This window comes from Cavia porcellus, unplaced genomic scaffold, assembly GCF_034190915.1.
Source record: "Cavia porcellus strain 051 isolate PalLab524CR breed Dunkin Hartley unplaced genomic scaffold, mCavPor4.1 scaffold_17, whole genome shotgun sequence".
Classification (NCBI taxonomy): domain Eukaryota; kingdom Metazoa; phylum Chordata; class Mammalia; order Rodentia; family Caviidae; genus Cavia; species Cavia porcellus.
Window position 1 is genome coordinate 25904091 of NW_026947500.1, and position 26552 is coordinate 25930642.

Here is a 26552-nt window from a genome sequence, read left to right on the forward strand (position 1 = left end):
TGTTATCTGTCATTTCCTTGCTTAAGGCCTTATTTTGGGAGACCCATATAAAGTATACATGTGTTATGTGGGATCAGTGAACCCATTAATTTACCCAGTGGCATGAGAGACATGTCCTAAATAATCTGTCATTACAATCTGTAATTACAGTCACCACTACCAGCCCAAGCATCTTTACCTTTATTGTTTCTGTTACCTTTTCCAGCCATCTTATAAGGATATTTAATTATTCCCATTTTACAGATGGAGAAATGGGTGGCTAGAAGATTTCATTCATCGGCTGGCCCAATGGCAGTAGGTTATCAGAACTTATTAACATTAGTGTCACTAAAGTTGGTATACCACACCCCACTGCTAAATTTGACTGGCTTTAAAGAAAAAAAAAAAAAGATTTCATTCATCTAAGGTCATTCAGCTAGCAGCCTATGGAACGGATTTGAGCTTAGGTCACCCCTCAAATAGCATCTATCACATTCTTACTACTTCTCTTTCTCTTGAATATGCTTCTCCTCAGCAAGGTACATGCTGTGGTGGCCCCTGCCCCTTGTCTCTCCTGTGTGCTTCTGGAAGTGTTGTAGGTAAAGAAGAAAGGCCAAAAGCAAAAGAACAAGTAACAGAGAGTTACTTGGGACGGAGACGTGGTACGGTTGGGAAGAGGAGGTGCTAGGTGACACGATGCCTCAGGGCTGGAGAGGAGAGCTGTTCCCTCAAGTGCTCTTGCACCTCCTCTGGGGAGCAGGGCTGGGGGCTGTGGGAACTAGGAGCACCACCATGTGCCCCAGGGGGCCAGGCAAGTCAAAGACACTAAATTTTGGGGCAAGCATTTTATTTGTTAATACAAGAATAGAAATTCTGCAATAAATATCATCTAATAAATAACATCTCCAAATAAATAAATATTAATACAACAAACTTAAGAGTCATGAGTGGGTGGGGCTGGGGGAGCAGGGCCTGGGAGAGCTGCCCCCACACCCCACAATGCTACTGCAATGTAAACTTTCAGGAAACCCGTGGCTGAGCCCGCAGCTACCTTCCGCAGCCCGGGCAGCCACAGATACCCTGGGGAAGGTGGTATAGGAGGTACCTTGATGCCGGCAAGAAAATTCAAGGCAAGGTCCTGATGCACGATGTGGCGCTTTTTTTTGCCACCCTGTGCCACTGACTGCCTTGGTGACTGCTGGGTCTTGTCTGTCCCTGTTCTTCTTTGTCAGTACACCCTCTTCTGGCTTCTAGGCCACCTCTAGTACAGGCCACCTCTTCCATTTTTCTCCCATCTCTTCTTGTTTAGACTCATAGCCATGTTTCCTGAACTGGATGTGCAGAGTTACCAGGGTAGAAGAGCAACATCCATCCAGAGGGGCGAGGGCAGCCAAGGGGCTTCCCCTCAGAAAGGCACATGGGCATGGTGGCCCCTACCCTTGCCTTTCACGTGTGCTTCCTGAAATGTTGCAGGAGGAGCTGGGAGGGCAGGAAGCAGGAGTGGTGAGAGCCTTCCATTCCCTTGAGCATTACCTCTGAAAACAGAATGGTGCCTATGCACCTCTTCTCCAGACCCGTAGGACTCTGGGAGGTGAGCAGATGAGGCTTATCATACCACACCCCGTCCAAGGCCAGGCAGGGACAGGCTCCCTCTGTCTGTCTCCCAGCTCAACAAGTATTGGCATATAGGTTTCTTCCTCCCAGAGTGGGAGCAGGACTTGAAGGGGAAAGGGGGATATAGTAAAGGTCAGAGATCAGAAGCCATGGGCCTCCAGGTGTAGGGTGACCGCAGCTGCTGGAGGCTGCATTTTCTTCTTAAGCCGGTTGAAGTCCTTGGCCGAGCGCCACAGCCAGGTCTGCAGCTCCTTCAGCAGCCAGAAGTCATCCATCTTCTGGAGGAAGTCGCTGTGGGCAGGGCCAGGGGCCCAAGTGGGCTCAGTTCCTGGCAGAGGCTGGGGCAGCGGGTAACCCAGAGCTGCCATGACTCCTGCGATGCTTCCCAGCAGGCCCTGGAGGCTGGTACAGAAATGGGCCAGGCTGCGGCGCAGCTCCGCTGTGGCAGCCTGACGGTTGAGGCCACGCAAGTAACACAGGAGGTGGCTATAGGCCTCATAGTTCTGGGTCAACCGTAGTTTGTCATTGAGGCTTCGCCATACATCCAAGTTGACAGTGGCCCTGGGCAGAGTCTCTGCCCCCAGCCGAGGTGGATTGAAGTCAGGCTCATTGAAAGGAGGCCCCAGGTAGTTCAGCTGTGAAAAGGAGAGGGCGATGGGGAAGGAGGAGGGCAGAGCAGCCAGTGTACACTGAGGAGATACCTGCCCCCAAAGCTTCTATTTCACATGTCCCCTGACACTGGCCCTGTTTGCACACTGGCCTCTCTGTGGGTCTCCCTAAGTTTTTCCAAGGATGCCATTTGCATGGAGGTGACAGTTGAAGCAGTGAGGGTGATGAGCTTTCCTATGGAGAAGTGTAGAAAGAGAAAACCACGCAGGAGCCACTGAGGAAGGACGTGCTGACTGGCTGAGTGGGCAAGCCTTGGGCGAGTGCCCACCACAGGGCAGAGAGAAGAAGAAGGGTCACGAGGAGCCAGGAGGCCAGGCTGGAGAGGTAGAAGATGGCCCAGGAGAGTGCAGAGGCCAAGGAAGAGGAGCTCAAGAAGGCAGCAGTGCTCCACAGTGCGGCTGCAAAACAGCAAGGAGAAGGAGGCTTAGAAAATGCTGTCAGGGTTTGGTGAGGAGATGTTTGACGACCTGGGAGAGAACCGTTGCGTGGCCTGGAAGCCAGATTGCAGGGGGTTAAGGAGTGAGTGGGTGGAGAGGAAGTGGAGGCAGAGGGTGTAGACCACTCCTTTGAGAAATTTGGCAGGGGAGGCCAGGAGAGAAAAAGGGTCGGGAATTAGAGGGGGAAGCAGAGTCCAGCAAAGGTTTTCTGTACAAGGAAAGTGGAGAGAGGAAAGACAGTATCACAGGCAGAGGAGCACACCTGGTCCCTCTGGCTAAAGGGACAGGGAATAGAAGGGTACTCATTAGCACCCCAAGGTGGGATCATTGCTATGAGCAGGACTGCAGAAGGAACTGAGGCTAGCTCATAAGGGGGCAGGAGGGTGGAAGACAGTGTGGTGTAGGGAAAAGGGCAAGAGCCTTGGCAACCCTCAGGGGAATGGCCTGGGGCCCAGGGAAGGGATGTGGGAGATGTGGAACTAGGATGGAAAGAGAGAAGAGGGGCGAGGCTTGGGATAGGCAAGGGCCCAGGGGGAGGTTCACACGCTGACAAGCACAGAGACAAACTAATTTCCTCGGTGTATCCTGGGGCTGGAGCCAGCTCCCCCGCCACCCTCCTCCCTTTTCCTTCCCTGGCTCCAGAGTAGGGTCTGGGATGTGGAAGAGGAACACGGGAAGAGGGGGCTGGTTCCCCATGGTCCTTGGCTCTTCTGACCCTTCTTCCTTCTCTCCTGGGCTCCCTGAACACCTTTAGACCACTGCCAAATCCATATGGCACAACTACCCTCCACACCCTGAACCCCCTGCCACTATTGGCCTGGGTTCTCTGCAGCCCCCTCCCACTGACCCCCTAAGAGGCCTGGCTAGAATGGGAGAGGCAGACAGTGAGGCCCATGGGTCCAAAGCAGCAGGGCCCCAGGTCTGGGGGCAGAGGCGAGCTGGAACACAGGCATGGGAGGTGGGGCCCCTCCATCCCCACCCAGCCCCACCCGTGCAAGAGACACCACAACACGGTGTAAACAGAAGAGACTTCCCCAGCCCCCAGGGGGAGGCGGGCGGCTGGGCTGGCAGCCAGTGGGGCAATGGGCCAAGGCGGGTGCGAGGCCTGCCCACATGCCTAGTCCTGGGGCCAGGGATGGGGAGTGGGGGGGCACCTAAGAGGGAAGGGCAGGAGATGGGTGAGACAGGGAGACTGCCAGGAGCCAAAGGGCCCTTCCTCATCACCCCCTTCATCATTCAGCAGGACCCTTCCACCATCAGCTCTCTCTTCCCCTAACTCTTTTGCTCACACTTTGCCCAGACACAATGCCCAGACTCCTAAACTGGATACTCACGTAGGTCCCAGCCAAGCTGCGGAGTTGGTGCTCCAGGTAGCGGGTGAGGTCATAAGTTTTCTGGATGGAGGGGCCAGGCCCTGGGTCCCCTGTGCGATTGAGAGCTGGCACTGCAGGGAGGTGCCAGAGCACCGTGCACAGGCAAGCTAACATCCCCCACGAGTCCCCTGTGGACAGGATGAGCAAGAAGCATGAGGGTGGGATCAGGCCCAAGTGGAAAAGCAGCTGGCAGCCCCTCAGGTGTCTGTCCCCATTCTGGACTGGGGGGCGGAGGTAGGGCCAGACACCAGACGGGAGGCAGAAAAAATGGAGAAGAAATGCTCCTGGCCAGAGAGACAGAGAAAGAGAGAGAGGGAGGGAGGGGATGAGACTGTGTATTTGTATGTCTTTCAGCAGGTATTTAAGAGTATATCTGTGTCAGCCGAGTCTTTGCATGTATGTCACTCTGTGTGCTAATGTGTATGTGCAGAAGGCAGGCCAGGCCTAGGGAGTACAGGTCAGTATGCTGGGTTCCAGGTGCACCCTAGCTCCACTCCCAGCCTCCTAGCCCCTTGTAGCTTGGTGGGAGCCGAGAGGTAGGAAACAGCACATGTCAGCATGACACACTAGACCGCCAGGGTTGAAGGACACACATGGGGCTGGCTTAGGGAGTCATGTGGGTATATGCTGGGATATGGCTCTTGGGTGTGAGAAGTATGAGAAGAAGTGAGATTGACAATTTTGTGTCCCCTCAGGGACGAATGGCAGTGTGGAGATCTGCAGCATTGTCATCTGGGGCAATGCCGGCAATGATGGAGGAGGACACAAAAGGGAGAGAAGTGCGTTTGATGAGTTGTGAGCTGTGCTTGTCAGCTGAAGACAATGAGGGACTAGAACATCCCAGAACGTCCAGAGACTTGGGTCTATGCTGTCAGAAGGTCCATGAGCTCGAGGGAAAAATGCTAATTGGCTTTTAGGTGAAGCCCAAGGTCAGGATTAGGTGCACATTTAGGATAGGACCAGGGTAGGGCTAGGTTAGGGTTAAGGACTAGGTTACTTTTAACATTTCAAAGTAGTTTAGACTTGGGATTAGGTTGATTGAGTGTGGTTGAGGTTTGAGTCCACCAGGGGGATGTGGTTTTGTTTGGGCAGGCAGATGGTTAGCTAGGATTAAGGTTTGTGAATTTGTTGATTTAGATGTTAGATGAGGTGATGCTTGACATGTCAGAAAGGAGCAGGGCTAGTTTGGGTTTTAAGCTCGGATAGGTACTAGTCAAGTGGCTTCTTTTCTCTAGTTTGTATTATATACTTCCAAATTTTTCTATAATAATGTGGTTCTTGGGGCTGGGGATTTAGCTCAGCAGCATAAGCGCCTGTCTTGCAAGCAGGCAGTCGTGAGTTTGATCCCTGGTACCGATAAAAACGAAAAAGACCAAAAAAAAAAAAAAAAAAAAGTAATGTGGTTCTTTGACAGAAATAAACTGCCTAGGTTTTTTTTTTTGTCTTTTTCCTTTTTATCGGTACCAGGGATTAAACTCACAACTGCCTGCTTGCAAGGCAGGCGCTTACACCGCTGAGCTAAATCTCCAGCCCCTAATAGTTTTGTTTTTTTGTTTTTTTTTTAACTGCCTAGGTTTAATAATTTGATTATACTTACACTTAGGCTAGGGTTTGGAGTTGCCTCTAGGCCTTAAAGAGAAGGTTAGGATCCTGAACAGTCTGAAAAGACCTTACAGTGCCAGGGATATAGCTCAATGGCATAAGTACCTGCCTGGCAAGCACAAGGTCCTGAGGTCGATAAATATAAAATATCAATCAATAAATAAAAGGTCCTCACAGAGGGCAGGGGATGTTTTTTGAGGTGGCTCAGCTAGTCAGTATAGACTTCTCGCAGATGCCAGGCTGCTTGGATTTCCTGATGGAGTGGGGGTACCACTGGCTGGGGCCCTGCTCTTTTGGGTGAAGGGCTCATGGTAAGTGTGTAAGTGTAGGCTACAGAGCAAGATCAGCAAGGTGAGACACTTAACTACTCCCCAGGAAACAGGTTTCACTGTCCTCTTCCACTTGCAGGCTGTCATTCCTCCTCCTGAAATCTCCTTCCTGTCTCCTTTTCATTGCCTGCTCCCGCCTGACTCAGTTCTTTTCCCTTCCCTGATCCACATGTCCAAAGACCCTTCCAGACCCTTCTCCTCTGCATGAAGCCCTGGGCTATCCTCAGTCTGAGATCTGGCCAACTGCCCTCCAGGATCCTGTGTGTCCCACAGAGGGTTAGTTTTGGAGCCTGGAGACCTGCTGAAAGCAGAGGCAGCAGTGGCCCTTCCAGCCTTGAGGTAGCTTTCAGGGTGATGGAATCTGTCCTTGCTCAAAGTTAGTAGCAATTCCAAGGTCCCACTGAAGCAGAATTCAGAGATGGTGCTAGCCTTTTTACCCGCCCCTGGTCCAGAGAGTTCTGTCACCCAGAGTCCTGGGACTGGTCTTTGTCTGTCTGTCCCATGGTAAGGGGTTCAGCCCTGCAGTTTTCCCCTTACCCTCCTGGGCCCTGTGGGACATCCCTGGGACCTGCTCCCTACACAGGGACAGCAGGGGGAGAAATCTTTGAATAAACAAGAGCTACATCATCTGGACAGAAAAAACGGCTCATGAAATTAACCAGACAAGGCCGGTGTTTCCAGGAATATTTCAGTTCTGAGGTAACTGTGTCACTGCAGGCTGGGGTGGGGGGAGCAGGCAAGCAAGGAGAAGGAGCTGACTGGCTGAGAGAGAAACAGAAAGAGGCAGGGAATCTCAGGACTCACAGGGAGAGGAGGCCGGGAGGAGAAAGGGCAGGTGGAAGGACAGGGCTCTGCCCTTGACTATAACAGTCGCCTTGCTGGACAAGATGTGCCCATGTCTCAGGCAGCAGAGCTAAAAGCCACCTGGGAGAGAAACACCTGAGAGTAGTGAGCGCCAGAGCCCGGGGCAGCTGGGGGGCTCCCTTGGCCCTGGAGAGGAGTGTGCAGTGGGCTTCCTAGGGCCCTCAGCCATTCTCCTTTCTACGTTGTGGTGTGCAGGTGAACCCCGCCGTGGGGCCATGTCACAGGCCCCTCCTCCAGCCCTGGCCCCCCCGGCCCACCCTAGCCCCAGCTCTGCCTCTGGCTGCTGCCCACTGATTGTTTACATCCCCGTCTCCTCGTGTTTATAAATCCAGCTGAGCACGTGAGGAGCTAATGAGTGCAGCTCACATTTCCTGCTGCAGCCCCCTTCTCAATCCTGGCCCCCACCAGGGCCAGTCCCTAATTCCATCCAGATCCCTGGGCCCTGGGAACTGAGGCCCCTCACGAACACACACACACATTGTCTTAGCCCAAGCAAGCGCAGGGCCACCCCAACATGCTACACAGGCAGGCATACCCATGTACGCATCTTAAGCCATCTGCCCCTTAGTCTCTGCCTGTCCTCTAGGCTGACCACACTTAGTGAGGGTGTTGGAGCTCTGCAGCACAGATGTCCAGGGTGGCTGGGGTGGAGACTCTGCACCTGGGACCAGGGACTAAGCTGTAATCCCTAAATATTGAGGCCAGGGAGGCCCTGCCAAGTTTCAGCAATGGCCAAAGGCTGGGCTAATTAAAGAAACCAGAAGGCCCAGCTCTCAGGCCAGAACAGGACCAGTACATAGGTGACGTTGGAGGGGTCTCTTGAGAGAAACTTGGGATGGAGTGACCTAGGGGGTGGTATGTACATTAATGGTGTGAAGTCCAGGCAGTGGGGTTGTAGGATACAGTACCACAGGTGCTTCCTAACCTGCTTGCCCAGGGAGGCCCACAGAAACCCAGCTTTTTCCACTGTCTGCTCTGGATGCCCTCTCCTCTCTTCTTTTCTTTTTTTGTTCTGTTTTTTTTTTTTTCTTTTTTATTGGTACCAGGGATCAAACTCACGACTGTCTGCTTGCAAGGCAGGCGCTTATGCCGCTGAGCTAAATCCCCAGCCCCTTCTGTTTTGTTTTTTGAGACACTCTTGCTAGATAGGCCAAACTGTTCTTTTTTTTTTTTTTTTTTTTTAGTCTGTCTGTTTTTTGAGATAGGGTCTCTATGTAGTCCAGGCTTGCCTTGAACTCACTATATAGCCTAGGCTAGCTCTGAACTTGTTGCAGTCTTCCTACCACATCCTCCAGAGTTATTACAGGCATGCACTGCCATGCCTGGCATCTCTCTTTTGTCTTTACCTTCTTCCCTGTCCCTGGTTTGGTTCCTTCTGACCCAAACTGCTTAGCCTGGAAGTCAGGAGACCCAGCTGTGCCATGATAACTGATAACTTGCATGAGGAGGCTGCACCATGCACCTTAGAGGTCCTCCTAGGTGAAACATGGGGCTCTGTCTCTTCTGTCGTCTCCAGCGTCCCCCTCTGCCCTTCTCTTCCAGCTCAAATAACAAGAAACCCATGTCCAGGGAGAAAGAAGCAAAGGGTGGGCCAGCCCCTGGCTTGTGAAGTCCCTCACCGGGACAGGAGTTGGGCTCTGGATAGAAGAAGGTTCCTGTCTGTGCCACAAGAGGGCCCTGGGTGTGCTCAGGGAGATGAGGGTGAAGGCCAGGGAAGCTGAGCGCCCAGCTGAAGCCAGAGACCGGGGAAAAGCAAAGAAAACTATCCCAGGCAAGTGTGTTGGGGGCAGCTGGAAAAGGCTAGTGCTATCAGGAGTGTGCATGAGGGTATGGGAGGGGCCAGACAGGGTGGCAGGAGCCAGGGTGTGAACAGGCAGGTGGCAGGTGAGATTGTGGGGAGGAATGTGAAGTGTCAGTTGCTGGTTGTGTAGAGGTTGCCATGCCCAAGTGTGAATGGGGCAGATGATGGTGGCCGAGGGGGAACCTTCACTACAGTTGGGAGGGAGTGAACACCTTTGGGACTGACCAGTGACAGTCGCTGCCACCTCTACCTGTTTCCTTCCTTGGTTGACCTTTTGGCTCCAGGGCAGCTGAAATCTTTGAGTTAGTTGGGGGAGCGTATGTGGTCTGTTAGAAAACTATGAACCTGTGTACCATAAAAGGGATGGTGTGCTCAGAAGGGGTGGAGGTCCGTCAGGGGCAGTAAAAGTCCACAGATGTCCCCTAGTCCAATAGGAGAGAGCCAGCCCCAGCCTCTCACAGAGGCTCACGCATCCCACTGCCATGCGCCCTCCTGCCCCTGCCCTGTCCCTGCCCGGGAGAGTTCCGGGACCTCTGGGACCAGGCTTCTGAAGGGAAGGCTTGGAGCCCAGTGTGGAGTTGCCAGAAAGGAAGGTGGGACGGCCGAGCCAGGACGCTGGCGGGACTTGAGGTTTGCTCAGCCCAGGAACTGTGTAGCGGTGGCCACTGGCCACTCGGCCCTCCCTCCGCGGCCGTGACCTCTGGCTCCCGGACCCCTCCCGGCGGCAGTGGCGCCTTCCCCCTGTGTGGCCCCGGCGCCCCCAGCCCCGCCCCTCGCCCGCTCCCGCCCGGTCGCTCCCTTCCCGGCGGGGGCGGGGGCCGGGTCCCCAGTGTGGGGCTCGGGACTCCGGGCTCGGCCCGGCCATTGCCCTTTCCCGCGCCGCAGCTCTGCCCAGTCTGCCCTCCTCCGTGAGCCGCCGGGCCGAGTGGCCGTTCCCGCTGCTACCAGCGGCGCCCGCCGCTCCCGGCCGGTGACAGACTTTTTCCTGCCGGGTCCGGCCGGGCTGCGCCCGCCCCCCGCGGTAATCACTCCCAGGCTGGCGGGCCAGGGGCTCGCTGCCATCTGTCGCTCTGCACCCGGCCCCTACCTGCCGCTGGCTCCTCGGCCGCGGGTAGCATGGAGGGCTCCGGCCGCGCCGTGCGCAGCGAGCCACTGCGAGTCCCGCGGCCCAGCCAGGCTCCCTCTGCCCTCCGCCCTCCTCTCCGTCTCCCGCCCGCCCTCCTCTCCCGCCCGCCTTCCCCTCCCGGCGGGCCAGGGAGGGAGAACGGCCCGAGGTGTCGGCCTCCCTTCGCCCCCCGCCGGTCCAGCCCGGCCCGGCTCCCCCTGCCTCGCCCGCCCTCTTCCTCTCTCCGATCCCCTCCCTCGCACCGCGTCTCCCCCGGCTGCCTCGCTCCCCTCCTTGGACTCGCTCGCCCGGACTCTGTCCGCCGGTTCCCTGGGACCCGTCTCGGCGGGACTCAGGTTGCCGCCTCCCCAGGTCGGCGGCCGTCTGAGCTCCCTGCTGCACTCCCGGCCACTCCTGGCCCCGCGCTGCGGACTCCAGGAATGCCGCGTCCCCGCCCGGCCCCTCTCGAGGGCGCCCAGCCGTGCCTCCCCCAGCCCGAGACCCGCTCCTCAACCGGGCCCCGGCGTAGGGCTCCCTGGGATGGGGGAGAGGACGGGAACCGGATCTTGCGGCTGCCGGGCGGGGGCGGGGGCCAGGGCCTCGGATGCCTGGCTCCTACCTGCTCGGAGGTCCATGGGGCTGGGGGCCGGGCCGGCCGGGTGCGGCTCCTCTCCCAGAGGCTGGCGGAGTGGGAGGGCGAGCCGCGGCTCCGGCGAAGCTTTAATAATCCCATCCGCCAGGCCCACTCGCAGGTTTTTTTCCTTCGGTTTCGGATTTTTTTTTTCGGTGTGGGACATTCTGCAAACTTTTTTTTTTTTTCTGACGTGTAAAGCTGTAACCACAAATTGTAGCAGCCTCCCCGGGGTGGGGGGAGGAGGGGGAAGCGGGAAGGGAGGGCTTCTGGGGCTCCTCTCCCTCCCACAACACTGAGGGGGGGTTGAGGTGAGGAGAGGCTGTGGCGGTACCACCCTGGGCCTCCTGGGGGAGGGGGCAGGGAGGGCATGGGTCCGTCTGCAGACTCCCCAGAGCCAGGGCTGGGAGCTAGCGCTGATGAAGGAGCCATGGGCTTCTCCCTTGATGTCAGCTAGGGACGCCTGCCCCCAGCTCCTGCCTAGTTTGGGATTCCTGGGCCCACCCTACCTCAGCTTCATCTCTAACCTTTCGTCCCCCTCACCCTCGAATAAAAGCAATGACACATTCTCCCAAATGCCAGCGAGCTGGCCACGGAGCAAGTGATGGTGTTTTTCCTGTTGCCCTTTGTCTGGGCTGACCGCCCCCCTTGCCCATTGTCCCGCCACTTGTCCCATTTCCAAAAGCTAGAGCTAAGTGAGGCGCCAGGGGCTGGGGCAGGTGACTAACCAGCTCACAATGTCCCTGGGGGGAGGAAGAAGGCACCAGGGCCCAATGCCCAGCTTCTCCCTTGAGTTCACAAGGTTCTCCATTCTTCCCAGTGACCAAGGAGAGTGCACATGGGTGGGGGATTTGCGATTCATTAATCAGCACGAGGCATCGGACCAGTTTCAACACCAGAGGCATCGCTGGTGACTCAGCGAGAATGTGCAGATTTGAGGCCATGGACAGTCCAGGCATCCCATCCAGTCCGGTCTGTGAAATGCTTCCCCATCGAGACGTTTGGCATCCTCCTGCCTTTGGGGTTTTGGGTTGTTGGTTTTTCCGGTGGTGAGGTAGGGGTGGTTTGGCTGTGGAGTGCTCTCCCTCCTTCCTCCCCTTTGGCCTCAGTTGGGACTTGCTGGGCGGAGACCTAGGGGACCCATAAGCCTAGACCCTCCCTGGAGGGTCTCCTTCCTCCCTCTCTAAAGGGCTGCCAGGGAGAGTGAGTGAGTGCAGAGGAAACAGCTGTCATCTGGGGCTTGTAGACAGCCCCACTTTGCGGTTTTTCTAGGGGGACAGTCATTTGGTCCCCAAGTCCTGGATTCTCTAGAAGCATTCCACCAATTAAATCATTTAGTAATAAGTTGCTTTGTTGTTTTGTTGTTTATCTGTTGTTTGAAAGGGGAAGAAGGCGGTGGTAGACAGACCTGGAAGGTGATGCTTCTGTCTCTGGAGTGGCCTCATCTCCCATTCCTGCCGCTGCCCCTGGAAAAGGAGGGCACTCTGCCAGGCTGACACCAGCCCTCCAGCCTGTAGGTCATAGTAGACATCATCGATGACCAGGGCTGGGTTCCCAGGGCAGCTCTTCCCTTTTCTGCACAGGAGAACTGAGGGGGGGGGGGAAGAAGTTTGTTTTCAATTACCTCACTGGAGTGGGACAGACTTTGTTGTGGGGTTGTTTCTCCTTGTTTCCCCCCTCTCCCTTTCTTCCTTTCTCTTTCCTTCCTTTTTTTTTTTTTTTTTTTTTTTTTCTAAAAAGAGAAAATGGGCTGGGGATGGAGAACTAGTCTAGGTGGGGGGCAGGGGACTTTCTGGAGCATCAGTAGCCTGGCTCTGATGAAAAGTGCCTTGGAGGGGCCCTTGCGAAAAGTGCTCAGGGCCTCCCTCCTCCATCTCTCCACTCCACCCGCTAACGTCCACCCCCACCAGCCAGGACTCTGGAGTTTCAATGACGTTCTTCCCCTGTGAGCCCAACAATTTTTTGATACCCACGCCAAGGTCAAGAAGGCAGACGGCCATGGGTGACTGGCACTGAGGCTACTCTGGGAGGTCCCCCTAACAGTCCACCCTTTCCAAGAGAGGGAGCCAGGGAGGGAAGGGGATAGGATAAGGGAGAAGGGGAGAAGTTTGCACCCTACTCCTTGCTGTGCAGCCCTGCAGCTTGCTCCTGGTGAAAGGCTGCACAGACAATGTGGTTTGGATTTGGCTGAGCCCCTCAGCACCTTATAAAGCACCTTGCTGAGTCAGGGGGAAAGCAGCCCCAATGCAGAGGAGGAGGGGGCTGGGAGAGAAGGGGGAAGAGGGAGCTGAAGTGGGGGGAGGACAAAGGGAAGAGGAGGGAGAAAGAAGAAGGGACCAGGGTAGGAAAGAGGAGACACAAAGGCAAATGGGTGGGAGCAAGAACTTGGGGAGGAGACTGGAGCTGAAGGAGCCAGAGGGAAGACCCTGGTGAGGAGGAAGAGCGGAGTGTGCAGTGGAGCTGGGCTCTGCAGCTTTGCCTCAGCTGGCTGCAGCAGATGTTGGCCTTGGAGTCTCCAAACATGGGTCCACAGGAACAGGGCTGCACCTCTGGCAGACCCGGGCCAGGTAAGGATAGGACAACTGGCTTTACGCACAGTGCCCAGGTCCGTTTTTCTTAATCCAGTGACCCCCACAAGCTGGGAAAGTCACATTCTCCCTCAGCCTGGTGTCCTGTCTAGACTTGCCTCCCTGTCCTCTCCCCTCACCCAGTGGGGGCCAAGCTTCTCCCCTCCCCCTCTCCATACTGCCAAGGGGAAAATAAACTCCATCTCCAAGCTGCCAGTGCCCCTTTGCCATGTCTGGGCAAAGGCAGCAGGCTAGGAGCTGCCAGTTTGGGTGGGGTGGGGGCTGAAGCAAAGACTGTACCTTACTCTGCCAAATCCCCAAGGCGGGTGGGCTGCTGGAATTTGGGTGAGAAGGAAGAAGTGATGAAGCCAGGAGTGGCATCTCTAGGAACCAACACAGGGATAGGTGATTGGTGGCTGGAAGACTCAGAAAAGGTCCCCCTCCCCAGAGGCTCTCAAACAGAACCTTGTTAGGGCCCTTCCAGCTCCAAAAACCTGGGAGTGCTAGTGGGTAGAGCAGGAGCTGGAGGAGACACTCCTTATCTCCGGATAGCATCCTTAAGGAGAAAGAAACATCCTATCCATCCTATGGGACATATAGGAACTTTCTCTGTCCCTACTGGGTGCTAATCCTATAAAAGATGGGATGAGGAAAACCCTTTGAGAATTTCAGGCTTGGAACACAAGGTTGCAGACGTGAGATGTCTCATGCTGGAGATTGGCCACAGGTGGTAGGCACAGTGCCTTTAGGGCCAAGGAAGATGTGAAAGAAGAGCTAGTGGAGAAGGGGGAGCTTCAGGTAGAAACGTAGTGTACTGAGCAGGGAGGGTCATACAGGGCACTGCCCACACCGCTCCCTTCACAGCAGGGAGCCAGGCTGGGAGTCAGAATACCTGGCTTCTAGTTGGCCACTTGTGAACAAGCCTGTCCCTGCCTCTCTATAACCAGCATTGCCCTCTTCTCCACAGGATATTGGCAGTATTCAGGTACTCAGTGGGCTGATGAAGGGGACGCTAGTTTGTCACCTTCTCTGGCCTTCCAGACTCCGAGGTGAGGCTTAGCATCCATAAAAGAGAAGCCCTAGAGGTATGGCATGGTGGGGGGCAAAGCTGCCACCAGGTGATGACTGAGCTGCCCTCCAAGGAGTGGAGGTGAGTCAGTGTTGGCTCAGAAGCTGGCTAATGTCCCACTTCTCCCTCCCATCCCTTCTCCCTTGTCTCCTTTCCCTCCTTTGTCCCATAACTCACATCCCTAGGGAAAGTGTTCCAGGTAGCCCCAAACACCAGGTCCTGCAACCACCATTTGAAGAGATGTTAGCCCAGGGAAGGTCTGGGTTCCTGAACTAGGGGTTGGGCGATTCCACAGAGGTGTGAAGGGACATTCACTCATCAGACATCCTTGAGTGCCTCCTGTGGAGGTGCTGGGGACACAAAGAGAAGCCCTAGGGGGCCACAGGGTAGAAAAGTAGGGCTGGCTCCCTCACCACTAGGTGGGACAGAAGGAGCTTTCAGGTCCCTGGTAGCCTGCTGCCTTGCTGGTAATTTTCACTGACAGTTACCTTTCTACTTAATTTTTTTTTTTTTTTGGTCTTTTTCATTTTTATTGGTACCAGGGATCGAACTCATGACTGCCTGCTTGCAAGGCAGGTGCTTATGCTGCTGAGCTAAATCCCCAGCCCAGTTAGCTCTACTTAAATAATAACAGTTTGAATGGACTGTGCTCCTCCCCAGGGGTATAGTGCTGTGGCTTTTCAGGTGCCATTTCATTTCATCTTTACAAGAATTCTACAAAATAGTTGCTGGGGACTGGGTATGGTGACACACATTTAATCTTAACACTCAGGAATATGAGGCAGGAGGATCACTGCATGTTTGAGGCCATCCTGGGCTACACAGTAAATTCCAGGCCAGCCTGAACTATATAGCAGGGCCCCTTCTCAACAAACAAACAAGAAGAAGATAGGAGCCATTACCTTATTTCTACATGAGGAAACTGAGAAGTCTTTAAAGTCACACAACCTGTAAGGAACAGAACCAGGACTGGAAGCCAGCACTGCTTGACCTCAGTGACATGTCATTCTTTTAGGTATTCCTGGGGACTGGAAAGGTCCTCTAGTACCTGGAAAAGAGAGTAACCTGGGCTCTCCCCCTCCCAACTAATGTGAACTGACTGTGTGTGACACTGGGCCAGGTACCTCATTTGGCCTTCCTGTATCGGCAAGAGGCCAAACCCTGAGACCGCTGGAGAGCTCAGCTCAGATTCTGGATTCCATTAACAGGGCTTTTGGAACCGTGGAATAAGCATTCAACTCATGAGCTAGGAGTTAGATGACCACTCACCAACACAAGCAGAGCAAAGGGTTCCTCTGCTTCCAGGAGGCTATACTATCGAGTTGGCAAAGCGAGGCCCTCAGTCCACTTCAGAGGCCTAGCCCAGGACACCTCCTGGGATTCTGCATCCCTAAGAGGAGCCCTCCTTTCCAGCAGCACATGCGCACATCTTGCAGGGTACATGTGTGTACCTGTGTGTGCAGGCCAGGGCACTGAGGGCAGGAGGAGGGCGGGAGAGTGGGCACTTTCCCTTTCCCTCCAGCAAGTAGGAGCCCAGAGAGCCCTGTCTCACCCTGAGCTGGCTGTGATGTCAGTGGAAACCCCAGGGCAGAGGGCTCCTCTTACCTGAGCAACAGCCCTGCCCTGCACTGGGTCTTCCTCCCACACCTGGCCCAGCTCAAGGACAACCCCTTTCTTCCCCTCTGAAGCCAGAGGGACACTAGGAGGCATCAGGTTCTGCTGCCACTTCTCCAGTATACCACTCAGCCTTTCTCCATTAGCTAAGGTATCTGAATGATGGGTGTGTGAAGAGGGAGGAAGCAGAATGGATACCCCCAGGGGCTTGACTCCTCCCTTGCCCACCAGGAGCCTGCCACTCTCCCAGGATGTTCCATTGCCCTGACCAACCCATGCCGCAGGCTCTGTGACTCTGTCTCCCCTGGCAGAGGAGTGGGGTTACCTCTCCCTGGGCTGGAAGATCCTTATCCTGCCCTGCTGAGTCACTGCCCTGCTCTCCTTTCTCTCCCTCTCCATCCCCTCGCAGGTTTGGGAGCATTGTAGGCTTAGAGACCAGAGAAAGAGGGCTTGCTTCTCCTTTAACAGCTGCAGGACCTCGAGCAAGTCACTGTACTCCTTCACTTCTGAGCTCTCTATACTAGGGATGATAGGTGCACAATATACTCTTTCTCCTCATGGTCCCTAACCAAGCATCTGCAAAGTTCCAGCCATTAGTGGTTGCAAACTTTGTTAAATAAGACAGGACTTTAAGAAGGGTACTTGAGGCTGGGGATATAGCTCAGCAGCATAAGTGCCTGCTAGGCAAGTGCAAGTGAGTTTATCCTGGGGACAAAAAAAAAAAAAAAAAAGCAAAAAACTGGGGTACATAAAGGAGGAGATGTGCAGGAAGACTTCACAGAGGAGCATGGAGGCTTTGCACAGAAGAGGAAGGCTACACCTGGAAGAAGCACAGGACTAGGGCAGAGGGAGCTGGCATCCACACCTGGGAATCCAGTCACCTTCCAGAAGCTTCCTAAAGCACTAGCCTGGATCTACAAAGATACAGTCTCCCCACTATGTTTGTGCAGGCTGTGGGACAAAGAACAAGGTAACTTCAGTACTAACCAGATGTTGGCAACCTGCTAAATGGCTCAGAGCAGGCCAGAGCAAGTGGAGCAGGCCTTCTCCAACCTCTAGCTTGCAGGAAATTTTAGAAAGCCCAGATCCACCACTTACAAGTAACCCTCTTTCTAGGGGTTGTGGTGAGACTCAGATGAGACAATGAAATGAAAGGGTTTCTGTGAGCTGCAAAGTGCCAACCATATGGGAAAGATTTTTGGTCTCCCTGCCCATGTAAGATGTGGCTGGTCTTTACTGAGCACTTACTTCTTGCCTAGTACTGGAACTGAACATTTAAATAATTCACACAATTTCACAGTCCTCCTGTAGTTGCCATCTAACTGTGGGGAAACTGAGGTACAATTATACAACTAGCATAAAGTCACAGAGGCAGGCAGCCTGACTCCAGAACTATTCTGCTTGTAATTAGTAGCCCCCTCCCCTCCCTGCCTCTAGTTCCTGAAAACTCCTCCCTGCTCCCATCTCTGCTGTGGTAAGCCCCTCACAGCCAAGAAGGTGCCTTCTCTGATCCTTTCCCCTGTGAGGCCTTGCAAAAATTGCACAGAGATGGCATTCAAGGAGGCTTGCTTGACCCTACCCAGGCAGTCAACCCGGTCCGTGCAGAGAGCTAGGGCTGCACACGGTATCTGTCTCCCTCTGCTGGTCCCTAAGGGGATAGCCAGGCCAAGGTGCTTTGCCCAGCGCTGGTGGTGCCCTTGTCCCCAGGAATAGGAGATGGGGAAATTGAGAAGAGGGCCCAGGGACTGGAGCCAGGCTCTAGCCTACAGGAATGCAAGCCCACAGGAACACTCCTGGGGTTCCGAGGCCAGAAGCCTGCCTCTAGCAGGGGAGCCGAGGGTGGTCTTAGTGAGGCCAGGTCACCTCCCTGATGCCTTGGGTGGGGAGTGGGGCCAAAGGCCTCAAACAGCCTCCTTCCTCTTCTAACTCATGAATGGAGCTGTCATCCATGGATTTATCTAAACCTTTTGTGAAGCTATTTATATTTCCAGCCGAGACCACATCTTGGGGTAATGAGTTCCATCGGTGTCCTCCCCTGCTGGGTGAAGCATGCTGCCTTTGATTTGTCCTAAACTTACCTCACTTGCGCTCCAAGGGGGCCCTGTAATTCCAGCATGCCAGGTTTTGGTGAACAAGCCTGAGCTTCCCCTTTCCCATCCCCACTGTGGGTTTAAAAAATTCCAGCACATCTCCCCTCTACCTCCAGCCCTGCCGACTGAACAGAACGGGTCCTTCGTTGTATACAGTATTGAGCAAAATGGACACATGTTCTCCCATCTCAGCCTCAGCAGCTGTGAGGAAGTGAACCACTCTCATTCTCCTTGAGAAGCCAGGACTCTTTGGGCCAGCGTCATGGGGCCATATGTGGTGCGGCTCAGGGATGGGAGTCTTCCTTCTGAGCCACCTTCCCTTGGGGTAACTCTTCTCGGGGGATTTTCCAGTTTCTCTGCACCAGGTTGTTTCACTGTTTTGCTGGGGAGACTTTTCACTGGCGTTTCTGGTCTGCCTTGGCTTCACCCAAGCTAATTGTCTGTCTCCAGTTCTGATGAGAGGCAACTATGATTCTGGGGCCGGAGGGGAGGACACTGCCACCACTGGAACAGCAATGCCAACAGCAGATATAGAGAGCTTTGCAATGTGAACTAAATGAATCCTCACAGTGACCCTTTCGAGCCAGAGACTGTTATTTCTTCTGATTTACAGATTGGGACTCTGAGGCCTAGAGAACAGTGGCAACGTCCAATATTTTTTTTTTTTTTTTGGTCTTTTTCGTTTTGATCAGTACCAGGGATCAAACTCACGACTGCCTGCTTGCAAGGCAGGCGCTTATGCCGCTGAGCTAAATCCCCAGCCCCAGGCAACGTCCATTTTTATACAACTTGTAAGTAAGGGAGCCAGCAGTCAGATCTCGGCAGGTCGGCAGATGGAGTCTCATCCCGCACCTCTGCAGACACACCTGGCTTGTAACACTTGTGAATTCATACCCTTCAGTCATTCAGCACAGACATTTTAAACCACTACAATAATCTCAATGTTATGCTGATTGTTAGAGAAATGTCAGGGAACAAGAAGGGCCTGGGCAGGACTTGACAGTGGGGGGCCGACAGCACCTGGTGTATCACAACACATCACAAGCAGGCCACATGGTACCCCACCAGCCAGGTGCCCAGACACTCAAAGACACCGTTACCTCAGAATAAGCACGCAAATACCATTCCCTTGTGTGCACTTATTATATCAAAACAAACTGCAGTGAACTCTCACCCCCCAAACTCCTCTGCCTTTTATTACGCCGTTCTGATAAAACCCTTACCAGTAGTAATCCCACCTATGTTCATATGTCTCTGAGGAGGGTTGTACGGGACATCATTCTCACCAACTCCTCCGTGAATGTGTTTTTCTGGTCAACTCATCCTCAAAGCCTTGTCTCCTCCCAGTTGTTCTTCCAGGAACTCTCCCCACCACTGTGCGCACACACATACCAAGTCTGCCCAATGGCATGTTCCCATAGCCCAAATGGTCATTTCTCCAAGGTGTAACTTCCTGTTGACTTTGGTGATTCTTAGGATTTAGATCCTAAACATCCATCCAAAGTCTCATTGTGTTCAGAAGTGAGGCTTTTGGAAGGTGATTGGATTATGGGAGCATTATACTCATCAGTGAATTAATTAATTGATGAGACAGTAGCTAAATGTGCTATTAGGTGAGGCCCAGTTGGAGGGGGTATCACTGGGGTACCACCTGGAAGCTCTCTAGCTTGTTCCTACTCTCCACTTCTCTGCTTCCTGGCTGCCATGGATTGAGTTGCTTTCCCTCTGTCAGGCCTTTCTCTATGCCATTTCTGCCTCGGAGCTGGGTGGCCATGGACTGAATCCTAGAAACTGTGCTGAAACAAGAAAATGATAAATACTGTGTCTCTGCTGAGGAAAGCTAATACAGTGATTCTTTGATGTGTGTCAGTTTCCCTCAGCAGCCTGCAGCCCCCTTTCACCTCAGGAACCTTGACTCTGCCCTGGTTGGACAAACTCCCACTCAGAATCTTGGCACTGGCTATCCCCTCTACCCATACCACTCCTCTTCAGATGTCTGCATGGCACATCCCCTTCCCTCCCACTAGTCTTTGGGCAAATATCTACTGCTCAGCAAGGCCACCCAAGCAATGCTGCTTAGAGTTCTCCCAACAGCCCTCTTTCTCTTTGGGCTTGCTTTCTTCCCACACCATCTGCCACCCTGTGTACCATATGACTGACTCATTCATCTTGATGACTGTCTCTTCCCACCAGGGTAGAAACCCATGAGAGCAAGGACCTTTGTCCCATTCTGTTTCTCATACTAGAAGTGTGTCCAGTATGTGTTGAATGAGTGAATTCCTGAATACCAAGGTCCCAGGCTTTGACTTCTGCCATAACCAACCACTGGGGTGAAAATTAGTGGACCAAAAAAGGGAAATTTACCAACAGATAAGTATTTTAAAAATTTGAAATGGTCACTACCTTCTTCCATTCTCTGTCACCCTCCAGACATGCCTCTAATATGGGGCATGAACTTGGGGCTTGAAAAAATCCTGATATGCTAGATGTGGTGGTGCTCACCTATAATCCCAGCTAAGGCTAAGGCAGGAGGATGACCCTGAGTTCAACACCAGCTTGGGCTACCCTGTCCAAAATAAAATAAAATAAAATAGAAAAGAGACACCCCCTAGTTTGCCTGAGGTCACCTATAAATAGGGCTGGAACTATACCCAGGTCTCCTGTCCTTTAGCAGAGACCCAAGTTTTCTTTGGGTCCCTGTATCTATCTTCTGCCCAACCCAATTCCCAATGGAGCTCTGAGCTCTTCCTTCCCCTGTGCGTCTTCCCTTCTGGGCCGGGAGTGCATTACTGGATATGACAGCTGCAAGCCTGCCTGAGCTCCTTCCAGCTCCACAGCCTGGGGTGGGGAAGCAGGGAGCAGGACACCAGCTCCAGCCCCTCTCTAGCACTGCAGGTGGGTAAGGGCACCGAGAAGTCCAGCGTCTCCCTGGGAGCCTCCCAGCCTTTCTATCAAGTTGGACTGGGTTTCAGTGCATGTCCTGTTATCCTCTCTGAGCACAGTGCACAGATGAAGGGGCAGCCTGAAGCAGGGAGGACGTGTGCAAAATCACACAGCAAGTGGGTGCTGAATCCCAGACAGGAAACCCAAACTTACTGGCTCCTGACTCTGGCACTTTCTGGTTGCTAAACCTTGCAGAAGATTCACATTATTTCCCACTTTTGGCAAGAGGTGGGAGGCTGATTGAGGACAGACTCATTAGGAGCCCCAAACATGTTTGTGTCTGCCTTCCCCTCTCATTGTGGCCAGAGACTTCAGCGTGACAGGTCTCTGTAACCCTAGAGGTGTCAGGAGCAGAAATGTGACTAATGGAAACCTTCTCCTTTCCTGCCTTGTGATCAGGCTGTTTAGCAGTGGCCATGCAGGTAGGAAGGCCACAGTGGAAAGGAAAAAATGGTAAGGACTGAATTGCTAAGGCTGTGGCAGTTTCTTGTTTTGTTTTTGTGGTACTGGGGATCAAACCCAAGAATCTTGTACTGAGCCACATCCCCAGGTTCCCCACCCCCACCTTTTTTTTTCTACTTTATTTTGAGACAGAATGCCAAGAAGTTGCTCAGGCTGGGTTTGACCTTGTCATCCTACTTCCTTAGCCTCCAAGTGTTAAGGTGTGTGCCACCAGGAGCTGCTAAAGTTGTTTTATTTAAGGGGGCTGGAGATTTAGCTCAGTGGCATAAGCGCCTGCCTTGCAAGCAGGCAGTCGTGAGTTCGATCCCTGGTACCGATAAAAATGAAAAAGACAAAAAAAATAAAGTTGTTTTATTTATTTTTGTACTGGGAATTGAACTCAGGATCCTGTGCTTGCCAGGGAGGTACCGTGCCATTGAGCTACATCCCCAGCATTTTTGGTTTTTTGAGGTAGGGTCTCACTACGTAGTTCAGCCTGGCCTTAAATTCACTGTGTAGCTCAGGCTGGCCAGGAACTCACGGTGATCCTCTTTTCTTTTTCTTTTTTTTTTTTTTTTTTTTATCGGTACCGGGGATCGAACTTATGGCTGCCTGCTTGCAAGGCAGGCGCTTATGCCGCTGAGCTAAATCCCCAGCCCCACGGTGATCCTTTTACATCAGCTTCTGAGCACTGGGATTACAGGCATGTGCCAGTATAAGGCCTGTAAGGCTTTTTTTTTTTTTTTTTTAAACAGTATGGGGACAGCTACTGTACAGGGGAAGGTGGCACTGTAGACAAAAGGCTGGAAGCTGAGCTGAGGTTATTTGTTTCACCATTACACTGAGTGACTTGGCAGCAGCTCAATTTTATATGGTTCATGCCTTTATTAATTTAGTATGTTTAATAATCATCTACTGAAAACCAGAACCCATGTGAGGTACAAAGGTTTAGCAGCAAACAAAAAGGATATGATCCCTGCTGATGGGAAGCTGGCATCATAATGGTAAAGACAGTTGCTGAATAAGGAACATGCGAAATAATCTTAAGGTGATAAGCATCATGGTGGCAGAACTGAAGAGAGGCAACAAGCAGAGCTGAGGAGGGACAGGTACAGCCGAGCCAATGAGAAGCAGCCACATTTGAGAAATGGGAAAGTCACATGAGGGGAACAGCATGTGCAAAACCCAAGAGAAAATGGGTTCAAGGGAGGAGACAGTGAGATGAGTGGGACCTGGACCTTGCAGGTTCAGGGTTGACCAGGGTTTTGTAGCAACCACTGGAGCATGTAAACAAGAGAGAGAGGCATGGGACAGTGTTTTGGGAAGGTCACTTTTTTTTTCCCCACTACAGTAGACTGAGCTCAGGGCTTTGTGCAAACTAGGTAAGCACTCTACCACTGAAGTTATATTCCAAACCCTTTGTTTTGAGGCAGATCCTTGCTAAATTACCCAACCTGGCTTTGAATTTATGATCCTATCTCAGCATCCTGAGTAGCTGGGATTGAAGCCAAATAAAGGTGGGTGTCACCACCCCCAGTTTGGGAACGTCAGTCTTGCTGTGGAGTGAATTGGCAGGGGCAGGGTGGAGACACAGGATCACTGAGAACTGATGTAGCCATCCAGGTGAGAGAATGTGGGTCAAGCCCTGTGGTTGCCAAGGAGATGTAGGAGGAGGGCCACATTGCCATCTGTTTGAGAGGTGAAGCAGTCAGGACCCACTAAAGGATCAGAGGGGCAGGGGAAAGGGAAGGAAGAGTCAAGGATAAGGTCTAGGTAAAGGGCTACCATTTACACTGGTCACTTTGGAAAAGCAAAGCAACTTCTTCCTGCGGGGCTCTGGGCAAGGGGCAAAGACTGAAGGCGAAGTAAACTGAAACCAAAGTGGATCTGGAGGCAAAGAACTACGACAAACTCGGCCTACCAGCAAGACCGGAGAGGCATGGTATAAGCGGGCTCTTCGGAGAACCACAAAGCATGCTGCTGTGGAGAATACCGGCCCAGCCAGGGTCTTCAGGACTTCCCTCCCACACAGTGCCCCTAGCAAGGCGAAGACTTAAGCGGAGTGAAGTGTTCCTGTGAAAAAGTTCTGAGGTCTATACGAAACACAGAACTATGATCCCTCCTCAACAGTCTACAGGCCTTGCCAGTCGTGCCGCTCGTGTCGGAGTACCCCCACCGCTTTGCAGCAAGGCTCACAGACCCGCTTCCTTCTTCATGTGGCGGAGCCCGAGGCACTGCTGAGCCTCGCTCTTGCTTGTCCCTCTGTTAGGTGCACCCTTCAACCCCGTTCTGCTCACAGAACCTTGTCCTTTCTCCAAGTATCAATTTAGAGAATCAATATCGGATTCTTGAAATCAGAAAGAACAGCCCCTTTCCGACTCTTGACTCCTGCAGCAACCACCTTTGGGAGCTGGTGGCTGCTGCTGGCGTCCGAGTCGGCGCCGGCCCAGACTAGGTGAGGACGATCGTATTTCGACCGTGTATCCCCCGACAGACGCCCAAGAATTGTGAACGGAATGTCCTAGGAGGGCCCGCCCCTCCAGCTCTGACTTCCATCGCAGAGGCAGTTGGCGCCCTCGAGTGCATCCTCTTGGCCCTGCGCGCTCTGGTGCGCGGCCCGTTAACGCTCCTGCCCAGCAGCCCAGTTCGCAGAAGCCAGGGACGCACCTGGAAGCGGAGGCTCGGAAAAAGGCGCTGGCACCCAACTTCCGGGTCACATGACGAAGCCGGCCCCGGGAGCGGAGACCCTCACGTGACGGCGGAGCCGGTGAGCGTTTTTCTCACGTGACGGAGACGCCAGAGTGTGGTCCAATAAGGAAGCGGAGGAGGGGCTGATCGGGGGCGGTGCGCGGGAAGGGAAGCTGGAGCACCGGCGGTGGCTACTGATACCGCGCGCTGGAGTGAGCTGCGGCCAGCTCCCCCACCCTCGCCGCTCTCAGCCCCGTTCTAAGCCAAGCCCGGATGCGGTGCTGGAGGCAGCATGAAGTGTGTGGTGACGGGCAGCAACGTGAAGGGTGAGTTTGAGCCGGCCTGGAGGCGGGCACGTGAGCTACCCTGAGGTACCAGCCTAACGTCTGTGCTTTTGTCCCCACAGTGCTGGGCAAGGCCGTCCACTCCCTGTCCCGCATTGGGGACGAGCTCTACCTGGAACCCTTGGACGATGGGGTGAGGAACTGGGCATGGGGGTGGGCGGATTGCAGCCCGGAGTCTGGGCTAACTGTTACCCGCTCTGGGCAGAATGACCCTGGGCAAATTCGGAGTTTGCTCCCTGGCTGTTGGAGCATCACCCTGGGCCCTGTCTTCGACCCAGGCGGAGTGTGCATGGAGCGCAGTTTCTCCTCCTGTAGTGGCCAGTGGCAACTCGAGGGTGACAGCAGATTCAGATAACTAGGGGAAGGGAGGGACATACTAAGCCGCGGTGGTGGGAGAGCAGTACAGAGGGAGACTACAAGGGCTGGAGAAACCACTGACTGACTCCAAGGGGGCGTAGAGTTTCAACAGATGCTGAAGTGGGAGCACCTGGGATTACCAGGGGGCAAATGTGACCAAAATTAAGCCAGAGGGCTGGGCCTGCTTCTGTCCTAAGTGTCCCCTTCCCTTCTTTTGTGGCCCAGCTCTCCCTCCGGACGGTGAACTCATCTCGATCTGCCTATGCCTGCTTCCTTTTTGCCCCGCTCTTCTTCCAGCAGTACCAGCCCTCTACCCCTGGGCAGGACCTGCTGCGCTGCAAGATCCTGATGAAGGTGAGACCTTCTTCTCAGCAGCAGCTGGCAACGCCCCACTCTGGGGCACTGCGGGAGCACTCTGCAGATGCTGCCTGGGAGTAGCAGCTCTATTTAGAATCCAGTGAGGGCATCCACAAAGAATAATGGGAGCTATAGGGAGCACTGTTGACACCAGGGGCCTGGAGAGAGTGGTGACATTTGAGCTAGGCAGAGGGAACAATGTGAAAAAGCCCTGGAAGTCTGCCTCTTCTTCTGTGTTACGTACCAGGGTATTGGTGAGCCCGCATAGGATGCGAGAGCTGGCTGGGAGACACAGTGCTAGGCTTATGTCCCTTTTTCTCTCAGTCCTTCCTGTCCATCTTCCGCTCTCTGGCGATGCTGGAGAAGACTGTGGAAAAATGCTGCATCTCCCTTAATGACAGGAGTAGCTGCTTGGTGGTCCAGCTGCACTGCAAGTATGGTGAGTAGGCAGCTGACCAGTCAAGGGGTCCTTGGGATTTGGGGAAGTGGGTGAGGCCCACTGAGAACCCTGTCTGCCTATGCAGGAGTGAGGAAGACTCACAACCTGTCCTTCCAGGACTGTGAATCCCTGCAGGCCGTCTTCAATCTAGCCTCGTGCCCCCATGTGCTCCGCGCTCCTGCACGGTGAGCACACTCTGGCTGCAAGCTCAGCTTGGTTCTCTTTCTTCCTTCTTTGGGGCTCCCAGGGTGAACTAAGAAGAAACCTGGTTCATCCTCCTGCAGGGTTTCTATAAGCCTCGCTTTGCCCATGGGTCCTAACCTGATGCTCTAAAAGCAGGGGCTGGTGTGGAGAAGGGGCAGGTGCCCCCTTGTCCTATTCCCCTCATTGTCTGTGGGAGCCTGCCCTCACTCTTCCTTACTACTCGTTCTGATTCCTCTTCTCAAAGAGTGCATCTGTGGCTGGCCATCACCTTTCTTGTCCGACCTGAGTAACCTTGAAGGTCTGTCCTTACCCTTGGGGTTCAAAGAGCTTCTCTGCCTAATCATCTTCCTGGGGGGTGTCCCCATTCAAGGGAAGCCTCTCCTAACTTCTGTAATTTCTAAGTCAAGGCAGGAAGCTGAGTGGGGAGGTGAGGATTCAAGAGGGCTGCTAATAGTCAACTGTGAGGGTGGAACTGGGCAGGGCCAAGGGAATGGGCAGTACAGCCAAGGCAAAGGCACAAAGGCAGAGAGGAGTGGGCACCCTGAACTGGGTTTGCTTACATTCAGCAAGCCCAAAGTATAGTACGTGTGTCCTGGTGACTGAAGGTCCCTTCAGGTCCTGATAGCGACCTGGATTCTGTGGAGCCAGCAGTGATTAGGACTCCTTTGATAAGAAAAGGAGGAAAGGCTGCCACCTTATTTTGCATTTGAGACATGTTTTTCTCTCTGTTTTTAAAAATGAACAAATTGATTCTTTTTTATGGATAATTTCAAATACATATAGAAATTAAAGAGCTGGGTAAGTAGGGCCGAGGAGTTAGCTCAGTGGCATAAGAGCTTGCTTGGCAAGTGTGAGGTCAGGAGTTTGATCCCCGACACCAAAAAAAAAAAAGCCAGGTGTGTAACCCTGTAACCCCAGCACTCAGGAGGCTTAGGCAGGAGGATTTTTGCAAGTTTGAGTTCAACTTGGGCTGCAAAGTCAGTTCAAGACCAGCTTGAACTGCACCGAGACCCTGTCTAAAAAAAAAAAAAAAAA

The 26552-nt window shown here is 53.6% G+C and overlaps 2 protein-coding genes across 5 annotated transcripts in view; one reads left to right on the forward strand and one right to left on the reverse strand.

The window, feature by feature from the left end:
* The window catches only part of Rad9a (RAD9 checkpoint clamp component A), a 65225-nt gene that overhangs the window by 35685 nt on the left and 2988 nt on the right, over positions 1-26552 (forward strand). Inside the window, exons 1-5 of one of the 3 annotated variants that reach the window (XM_063227622.1) lie at positions 21897-24142; positions 24223-24293; positions 24743-24871; positions 25199-25313; positions 25399-25498. In XM_063227622.1, coding sequence (XP_063083692.1) covers positions 24109-24142; positions 24223-24293; positions 24743-24871; positions 25199-25313; positions 25399-25498 — 449 coding nt within the window. In that variant the 5' untranslated portion in view covers positions 21897-24108. Of the gene's footprint in view, positions 1-21896; positions 24143-24222; positions 24294-24742; positions 24872-25198; positions 25314-25398; positions 25499-26552 lie in introns of those variants that run through there. The other 2 variants (XM_003468288.5, XM_063227621.1) reach the window with 2 other exon arrangements.
* On the reverse strand, positions 810-11448 carry Clcf1 (cardiotrophin like cytokine factor 1). Of its 2 annotated transcripts, none has more exons than XM_003468287.4 (3): positions 10393-11448; positions 4034-4200; positions 810-2228 (listed from the first exon to the last, which is right to left on the reverse strand). In XM_003468287.4, exons 1-3 carry the CDS (start codon positions 10568-10570, stop codon positions 1734-1736), a joined length of 840 nt encoding a protein of 279 aa, XP_003468335.3. In that variant the 5' UTR covers positions 10571-11448; the 3' UTR covers positions 810-1733. The 2 variants fall into 2 exon arrangements, with proteins under 2 accessions (XP_003468335.3, XP_013006277.2); XM_013150823.3 differs by lacking the exon at positions 10393-11448 and adding an exon at positions 9756-9850.

Coding starts and splice junctions, on each gene's coding strand:
- Clcf1 (XM_003468287.4), bottom strand. CDS start 10,570: ATGTCCCACACCGAAAAAAAAAATCCGAAACCGAAGGAAAAAAACCTG. Junction 4,201..10,392: donor CCCCATGGACCTCCGAGCAG/GTAGGAGCCAGG, acceptor TCCTGTCCACAG/GGGACTCGTGGGGGATGTTA. Junction 2,229..4,033: donor GCAGCTTGGCTGGGACCTAC/GTGAGTATCCAG, acceptor TCCTTTTCACAG/CTGAACTACCTGGGGCCTCC.